General features: G+C 41.2%; 1 protein-coding gene across 1 annotated transcript in view; it reads right to left on the reverse strand.

Moving 5' to 3' along the window:
• The window catches only part of LOC107677047 (uncharacterized), a 32,010-nt gene that overhangs the window by 2,247 nt on the left and 20,077 nt on the right, over positions 1 to 9,686 (reverse strand). Inside the window, exons 12-18 of the mRNA XM_016471838.1 lie at positions 9,584 to 9,656; positions 7,778 to 7,866; positions 7,578 to 7,678; positions 6,637 to 6,859; positions 4,733 to 5,344; positions 3,365 to 3,682; positions 2,762 to 2,887 (exon numbers count right to left, since the gene is read on the reverse strand). Coding sequence (XP_016327324.1) covers positions 2,762 to 2,887; positions 3,365 to 3,682; positions 4,733 to 5,344; positions 6,637 to 6,859; positions 7,578 to 7,678; positions 7,778 to 7,866; positions 9,584 to 9,656 — 1,542 coding nt within the window. The remainder of the gene's footprint in view (positions 1 to 2,761; positions 2,888 to 3,364; positions 3,683 to 4,732; positions 5,345 to 6,636; positions 6,860 to 7,577; positions 7,679 to 7,777; positions 7,867 to 9,583; positions 9,657 to 9,686) is intronic.

The raw sequence follows: 9,686 nt of genomic DNA on the forward strand, positions 1-9,686 counted from the left end.
GGGGCCCAGGTCCGTGTGGTATTGGGGGACCTGGGGACTGGGGCAGAGCCGGCGGGATGGGGACCCAGGGCAGAACCAGCGGCCACCACAGCGGTGTGCGTGAAGCTGCCACCTTGGAACGGGCAATGGCGGACTCCGCCACTTTGTGAGAACTGTGAGTGGACCCCGCCGCCTCGGGGGCACTGTGAGCGGACCCCGCCGCCTCGGGGGCACTGTGAGCGGACCCCGCCGCCTTGGGGGCACTGTGAGCGGACACCACCGCCTCGGGGCCACTGTGAGCGGACACCGCCGCCTTGGGGAAACTGTGAGCGGACACCGCCGCTTCTGGAGCATTGTGAGCGGACACTGCCGCCTCGGGGGCACTGTGAGCGGAAACCGCCGCCTCGAGGTAACTATGAGCGGACACCGCCGCTTCTGGAGCTTTGTGAGCGGACACCGCCCCCTCGGGTGCACTGTGACCGGACACCGCGGACACCGCCGCCTCGGGGGCACTGTGAGCGGACACCGCCGCTTCTGGAGCTTTGTGAGCGGGCACCGCCGCCTTGGGGGAACTATGGACGGACGCCGCCTCTTCTGGAGCTTTGTGAGTGGACACCGCCGCCTTGGGGGAACTGTGAGCGGACACTGCCGCCTCGGCGGAGCTGTGAGCGGAACCCGCCGCTTCTGGAGCTTCGTGAGCGGGCGCCGCCACCTCAAGGGGATCCTGAGCGGGAACATCCTCGGGGGAACTGTGAGCGGATAGCCCCGCTTCTGGAGCCTTGTGAGTGGACACCGCCGCCTCGGAGGAACTGTGAGCGGACACCGCCGCCTCGGGGGAACTGTGAGCAGACGCCGCCGCCTCGGGGGAACTGTGAGCGGACGCTGCCGCCTCGGGGGAACTGTGAGCGGGCGCCGCCACCTCAAGGGGATCCTGAGCGGGCACATCCACTTTCAGAACATTGTGAACAGACCCAGCCGCCTCGGGAGGATCGTGAGCGGGCAACGCCGCCTCGGGAAGATCGTGAGCGGGCACCGCGGCCTCGGGAGGATCGTGAGCGGGCACCGCCGCCTCGGAAGGATCGTGAGCGGGCACCGCCACCTCGGGAGGATTGTGAGTGGGCACCGCCGCTTCGAGAACATTGTGAGCGGGCCCCGCCGCCTCGGGAGAATCGTGAGCGGGCACCACCGCCTCGGGAGGATCGTGAGCGGGCACCGCCGCTTCGCCAAAGGGGCAATTGTCTTGTGGGCAGGGATGCGGCCCATTGGCAAGGGTATGGATCCTCGGTCGTCCGAGAGCTGGGTATAAAACAATCCCCATCGCCGCTGAGTCTTCAAATGGCTCGTTTGTACTGTCACGGTCTGTAAGAGGTGAAGACTCAAGTGCAGGCAGATGGGGTGTCTTTATTTATAACTCACAACAAACTAACAAAAAACACAACTGAAACCACCCCAAAGGGGAAAAAGCCAGAGTAACTTAAATGCTCACCACGAGACATAACCTGAGCACAGGGCAGCCACAAATCAAGGGCATGTACCGATACCTATGTGAGACAAACGAGCCCAGAACAGAAAACACAGGGAGCTTATAAGGAAGAGGCAATCAGGTAAACAGCTGGGACAAATTAATCAATGAATAAGGTAATGAGAGAACAGGTGAGTGGAGTGAAGGTAAAGGAGTCCGGGAGGATGGGAAATGGCGACCTCTGGTGGTGAGAGGGAGAAACACCAGACCCAGACCCCTGACACTTTCTATCTTAAAGGTGCATTCAGTATTTTGGTGCAAGTTTAAAAAGTTTTACACAATAAGAAACTGTGATTTTGTAACACAGTCATCTGAATGGTCTATGCTCCAGTCCAAACAGAATAATAAGAATGAAAAACAAAATTTAAAGTGGCTTTTATGATACACTTCAGGGTAGTTGCTAATAGAGGGCCTGGGACTGTGCACAGAAAAGGAGTCCTGCCATTGAGATGAATGGGACTGCAAAGGATAGATCTCTACAGGTACTATATTTGTCTTGGTTCAGACAAACAGTCATTCAGCAAGTTTACATGGACAACAATACTCCGATTTTAATAAGATTAAGACAATACTCTGATTAAGAATCTACCATGTAAACAGAGATTTTTGATTACCTTAATCCGGCTAAAGTCATAATCGAAGTAAACACTAATCGAATTAAGACGTGGAGTATTCCTATTTTAGTCGCATTTAGGACTTTTCGCTGGACTTTACGACAGGATACACACACGGCAGCGCTCAACCGTTTGACGGCAAATAAAAGAATGGCTTCAACAACGCCATCGTCTGTTTGCATGTATAGCATGACAAATAATTAACTGCACTTGAAGCTTTCAGTAAATTAAAAATGAAACACCCAAAACTGTATATGGCATCATAACGAAGACGAACTATATGTTTATACGTGAAATTCTGGAGGGGACGTCGGATGGTGTCACGTGGTGACGTAATGACGTGTGCCATTAATCGATCTATGTACTATAACATGTAAAACGGGAACATGAAAGGAATATTCTAAAAGCAACTCATGTAAACACCTTAATCGTAATATTGGCTTATTCAGAATAAGGTAAATAATTAGATTACTGATGTCCATGTAAACGTAGTCAGTGAGCCAGAAGCTGACATGTTGGACTAAGTAATGCTTTGAAAGCATCACAGTGTTTGCCCTACCAATGAATTAATTACAGATGTCACTGCACATTAACTAGTACAGCAAATACTTATGTTTATGAGTATGAATGTGTGTGCTCCCCCTACCCTCTCCTTGTAGTTGCATGGGGTCTAGCAGCTCCATCATGTAGTCGGTGTCAACCTGAAGTGTAGCTACATCACTACGCAGCAACACCCATGTCAGGCATGGCAGGAAGTCATCTGCCCCGAAAACTGTACCTAACATAAAACATTGAACATATTCAAATCTTCTACACCTTAATGACAGGTTTTTAGATGTTTTAAGTGCCTTGCATGCTTAAAATGTCATGGGTTCATGGGTATGCTCGGAATTGTTGGTATTCTGTACAGGACAAATTTCTGTATATACAGAACGGGGAGTACTGTATATAAACAGAGGACATACAAGTTAAAAATTCAAAGGAAGTGGAATGTGGAATGACTCACAGACTTGACATAATTTAATTTTTTAAATGTATGCATTTAGCAGACGCAAAGCGACTTACAGTGCATTCAGGCTGTACATTTTTTACCAGTATGTGTGTTCCCTGGGAATTTAACCCACGACCTTTTGCGCTGCTAACGCAATGCTCTACCACTGAGCCACAGGAACAGGATATCAGGATATCATATAACAGAATATCAACCATGAGAATCTGTATTACATCTCTACAGTACTACTTCACTCACCAGGCTTGGCATTAGCATTCATACTATGGTAGATATTCTTGCAGACTTTGAGCAGGGTGTCAACTTTTTTACTGGGTGAGTAGGCCTCATGCATTGTGGTCCAGCGTTGCTGGATCTTTTCCAAAATGCTGGAATCAGGTACCCCAGCCCCTGCTGCACCCTCCAGCTCCTCCAGGCTGCGGTTCTCCAGGGTGCTCTTGTTGACCTCTAAATGCTGCAGAGTGCAGTCATCCCTACGCGCTGTCTTTAGACACACGTAAAGGTGAGAGTAAACTGGCTTCAGAGCTACTTTATGTAAGGCAAGCTCCAGCACAGCATCTAAGGGCAGAGAGAAAAACAGATTTGTGAATGAATATAGTTTTAGTAGAGGTGAAAAAAGAATTACACATACATTCCATTCAAATACTCACCAATATCCATTTGTATATAACACAGTTTTTCCCTATACCTTTGTTTATATATATGTTTCATGTTATTGTCATGGGTTAAATCGTGTCTTAATTTAATGTATAGGTAGATGTGAAAAATTGTGTTATATAAAAATGAATATTGTCGAGCATTCGAATGAAATGCATATGTGTTTTTAGAGACTTAACATTGGCTACAGTACTGAATGATGTGGTCAATATAATTAATGACTTAAAAAGTGGGTGGAGGGACTGAATAATTGAACGCACTGAAGAAGGCCTTGAGCCGAAACGTTTGTGTTTTGTCCTGCTGGTGATAAATGTAAAATAAAACGTTTTGTGAGTGCGGATCATGGTTTCATAAATAATGAGTATAATTAAATAGATTGATGCACTAAAATAAAATATTAAGTGATGAATGAGCGTGGTGCAAATGGCTTTGTGGTAACACAACAACATGAAATTTAAATAGCTGAAGCGCTTGTGTTCACATACTTGTTAATTAAACTGTATGGTTCGGTTATTTCCCATTTTATGTCCCTGCACTTTCCTTCAAATAAGATTCTTATGAGAAACTAACTAATATACTAGCAAAAATGTTGCTAAGTGTGACCAGAGAAAGCCCACTGTGCGTTCACTGTGTAGCCCTACCTATGAAAATTGGAGCAATTAAATTGTTTTGTTGATAAAATACAATTACAGATGATCATTAATTTAATAATAATTTAATAATAATTATAATAATTTATGCATTTAGCAGACACTTTTATCCAAAGCAACTTACAGTGCATTCAGGCTATACATTTTTGTCCCTAGGAATCAAACCCACGACCTTTAGCACTGCTAATGCAATGCTCTACCACTGAGCCACAGGAACATAGATGATAATTTGATAAGACTGATAAGTTATTATAATATAGCGCGGCAATAACGTTATCCCCAACACATCTCCAGGTCATACCCAGCTCAAAATCTGGATTGTCTCCAATGCTGTCTGTGATGCTTTGGATCTCTGGACAATCAAACAGGGTTTCCTTCAGAGCAGTGAGAGACGAACGCACTTCCTGCAGCATCTCGGTGCAGGTCACTCCAGGACCGGCCTCACTTACAAGAGTTTGCTCTACAAATCCCCTGACAGCCTCTGCAAAAGCCCCTCCCTTCCGTTCCGCCATCTCCTGAACACGTTTACTCAGTCTTCGCTGTGGCGACATAAGTCCACCTAGAGCCTGACCCACTGCAGAGAGACGGTTCTTCATCTTATCTGCCAAGTGGAAGCGGGGCGAAGGTAGTGATGGGGAGGGGCTTAAAGCTGGTTCAGTCTCCTCCTCTATACTGCTGACTGACAGGGAGTCCAGCTCTAAGCCGGGCGGTTGAAGCAGAGAGGAAGGAAGTGATGAGTTCAGCCATATCTTGTCCTCTACCCACGATACACGATGTGGTGACTGAGGGAGAGGGCTTTGAATGGAGTCAACACTTGATCTTTTTAAGGGGTCCTCCTTGCTGGCGCCACTCGCCCTTCGAAGCACAACTCCACCTGGGGCAGCTGGAGAGTCTGGATTCTTCTCAAACGATCCTTTGAGAAGAAACAAAAGACACTTACATAACACTATCTAACTGAGATCTGCTTTTTTATCTGCCTTTTATCAGCAGATCCTGTTGCAGTATATAAACATTATGTGTTGGGTCCTTGAAATCAATGTTGTTATTGTTAACTAAAAGTATTTAAAATATAAATATTGGATGAAAAACTTAAGGCGAAACACCTCAGGTTAATGAGGTAAAAAATGAATGGAGATTACCACACTTCTCCAGTTAAATGATTTCGTAAAGAACTGCAAAAAAATGTTTTGATGTTGTTTATCAAGTTTTTTAAATGGTATGTTTAAATATTCAAATGAGACATTATCTAATTAAATATGCACTAATTTGCATACATTTGTAGAACAAAAATCTGAACATTGGATGAAGCCAGGTTCAAACTTCTTGTTTCATTTTGTTGACATTAAAGGTTTTTACAGAGGGGATTTTGGATTTCACTCCATAATTTAGAACATACTGTCAACAGCTAGGAAAAAAAACATTTTTTAGACAGGAATAAAACTGTAAGTTTGGTGTATATAAGTGGATATTTTTGAGTTAGTGCAGAAAGAATATAGCATTTTGAGACAACAGGCTTTAAAGACATACATTGTCGCTGAAATCTAAAGATGCAGATATGTAAGCGCTATAAAACAAACATTTAAAAGTGTATTTAGGATGTTTTCTTTCCACTAGACTGAAAAAAAAAAAAACTGAATGAAAAGCCAAAAAGCCCAAAATCTCTAAATTGACATGAAAAAAAAAAAACTATTTTTGTCTGTAGTGTCTCACCTTAAACTTAAAAAAACCTTAAAAGATAATTAGAAATGTACCTTGGAAACGTACTTAAACAAAATAAGTTGAAGTTGAAGTACTAAAATTACTAAAAAACGAAAACTGAAATAAATTTTAGCTAAATAGAAATATTTAAATTAAAAAATAAAAGCTAATACAAATGACAAAAACATAAATATACATGAAAATATTAAAATAAAAGATGATTACAATTATTAATAAATACTATAATATTATACAACTCAGTGGTTCCCAACCCTGGTCCTTGAGGCACCCCAACACTGCACATTTTGCGTGTCTCCTTTCTCTGCCACTCCAGTTTCAGGTCTTGGAGTCTCTACTAATGAGATGATGACCTGAATCAGGTGTGTTTGATTAAGGAGACATGCAAAACGTGCAGTGTTGGGGTGCCTCCAGGACCAGGGTTGGGAACCACTGCTATAAATAATACTAAAATAACACTGCTAGAACTGCAAAACTGTCAACCGCTACCTCTGTCATGGTCAAAACTGCTAGAGTTGTCGTCGGCTAGTGTAGATGACCTCTGTTTCAGTCCTCTCCCTACCCATGCTCTCGTGGTACTTAACCGGCTTTCTCGCCTCAACCTGATTGGAAGATTCATTTGGCTGGCTGAAGAATGAGCAAGCCAATCATCGCCGTGCTCTTGAAGGTACAAGGGATTGATAAAGCACATGGCACCACTGGCAGCTGTAACCTACCAACAGATAGAAATAATTTCAAGGTCTTGCCTCCCATACATAGAATATAGTCGCAAAGATGAAAAAGAATAGATTTCTAATGGATACATTGGTTAAGGTGGAACATTTCAATGCCCTTGTTCACAGCTACACAGGTTTGGATATTTTCTTACATTAAAGCACCATAAATTAATGTTTGGACATTGCACTCAAAATATACAGTTCTATAAGTCATTGTAGACAACATCCAAACAAAGTTTTATGCCTACCAACTGATTTGACGGATTACAATGCTTTTGATAACTCATTGTCAGTGTCTAGATGATACACATTAAATTTCATGTGAACCAGACAGTCCTTGTTAATAAGACAAATAAGGACCAAATAATATTAATTGATAACGTACTTAATTTAAGGTATAGTTTCTACTATAGAAAGTAGATGTAACGCGAAACAAGGACACTCTAAGATAAATGAGTAAGTTTCTCTAAAACAAGTTAAGTTTAATACTTAAACAAAACATGGGCAATAACCAGTATCTGTATAGGCAGTCTGCTTTCTGTTATACCCCAATTCAAATTCAGAAATTAGAATATAGAATTAGAATTACAAAGCACTCTCAGTTCTGAATGAAGCTGTTACATATACCACTTATTTAACACTGAACAAATATTATAAAATTGAAAACATCAGAGACGTATAGCAGAGATCACTGACTCAGAGAATCTGTATCACCTGTATAGTGCACATGACTGTTTTTGACGTTTCTGTTATGCCTTGTGTTTCTGGAGTCATACTGCTAACCAGCGGATCTGAAGAGGGACACAGCCAGGTCTCTGAAAATCAAACACACAAATCACTGGAATTCAGAGAGTCTGATTAGCACAACACGATGTGTTGTACAGAGACTGGTGAATGACAGGGCAAGTACTAACTTGGACCAAGCAGAGGAACAAGCTGATCTGGTAGATTGTTAAGTGTGTAAACCCAGGAGGGAACCAATAAACAGACAGGCAAAACATCCCTGAGAGAAAATTAAGCGCAGCAGATGTCAGATAATACACAAAACACATTATTTATATGATTTAGCATTATTTATATGGTTAGAATTATACACTCACACACTTACAAAAAGAGTAACCTAAAATGGTAACTTCAAAAGTAACTAATTTTAACCCTTTAAAGGGCAAGACCATAAAAAGACATCAGAAAATTAATTTATTGCTATTTTCCATCTTATTGGGACACAAATAATACAATTTCATGATTTTATTAAAAACTTGGTTCTTTTTTTTTATTTTAATGTTTGTATCCCCCAGGATACGTTACCATTTTGGGGTTATACATTCACTGAAAACAGAACACTTGTTTATCAATGCTTGTTTCAACATTTTAAACAAATGGTTGTAATTTCTGAACGCTTTGGAATACAGACCTAAGGTAGGTCTCTTTTTAAATATGACATAGCAGATTATTGCTGAATGGAAAGCATTAAAAAAAATTGTATAAAAAAGTTATAGAAAAAAAGTATAAAAAAGTTGTTTAAGTTTACAGTAAAGATAATGTAATATACTATTTCTTTATTTTATATAAAATAAATATTTTATCAAATATGTTGCACTCTAAAGTTGCTATAAATCAAAGCTATCAAAGTCATATGTCTAACCAATTTATGTTCCAAATTTGGAGTTGATATCACAAAAATTGTGGTTTTGTCACAAAACCATAAATAACCACTGGCTTACACCCAAAGTCTACTGATTTTTTTTTTATGCAGTTTTCTGTCACAAATCAATCCATTTCTGTCACAATATCACGTCTATTACAAAACAGTCACCACATATGGAATCTTAACTGTCAGACTTTTCCAACGATATGTGTGTTGTCAAGATTACAAAAAGATTTGATTTTCTAAAACTGTATCCCCTGAGATACAAACATTTAGAGACAGATTACAAAAAACGTAAGAATTGAATTCATAAAATTTCAATGTAAATCTAATAAGCTAATGCTGAACAACAGCTTTTATCGGAGGGTGAGTAGATTTCCCACTACAGGCGGCCATGCAGTTTTAAATGCTTCCTGTGAGCTAAACAAAGTATGTATGAACAAAGTCAATATATACATATTCACAACAAACACCCTTTCAACATGAAACCAAGAAATGAGACCTACACTTTCCCTGCCTCTCCCCACAGCCTCTCAAATGTTTGTATCCCCCAGGATAAGTCGCCAGTTAAAGGGTTAATTAAGTACAAAAAAAAATTATTTAACACCACTGACCCAACCTTAATACATTAATTTATCCCAACAATTACAGGTTGCCCCTTATTACAATGTAATCTTATGCCAAATTACTACTTTAGTGTAATGGAAACAAACAGATAATGAATTTTCTTTATCTGATTTTTTGTCCAACACTGAAGAAAAAAAAAAAAGGTAACCAAAAATTGTAACGTCTAAAATTGCTGGTTTTATTCAAGTCAAAAATCCTATTTAACATCACTGAACCAAAATATATACATGAATCTATACCAACAAAACAAATATGGGTAGAATCAGGTAGAAATAGCTCTTTAAGGTAATAATTGCAGGTTACCAGTTTTTTTACAGTGCATAGAAGATTTAATATAATTTACTATCTAACACAGGGGTGCACAGAGGTTCCTGTGATAACCTCCTGATATCAACAGATGTGCTTCCTTATCAATAGGTGCTAGATAAAAATATCTCATCCCCACCTGCTCAGTGTGTAGAAGTGCAGCAGTTGACAGAGATCAGGGAAAGCCAGGTGTGATGCCGTCAGGCAAAGAGCTATGAAAGGGGAAAAAAAGACAAGCGAAA

Source organism: Sinocyclocheilus anshuiensis, unplaced genomic scaffold (assembly GCF_001515605.1).
Source record: "Sinocyclocheilus anshuiensis isolate Anshui unplaced genomic scaffold, SAMN03320099.WGS_v1.1 scaffold24, whole genome shotgun sequence".
Classification (NCBI taxonomy): domain Eukaryota; kingdom Metazoa; phylum Chordata; class Actinopteri; order Cypriniformes; family Cyprinidae; genus Sinocyclocheilus; species Sinocyclocheilus anshuiensis.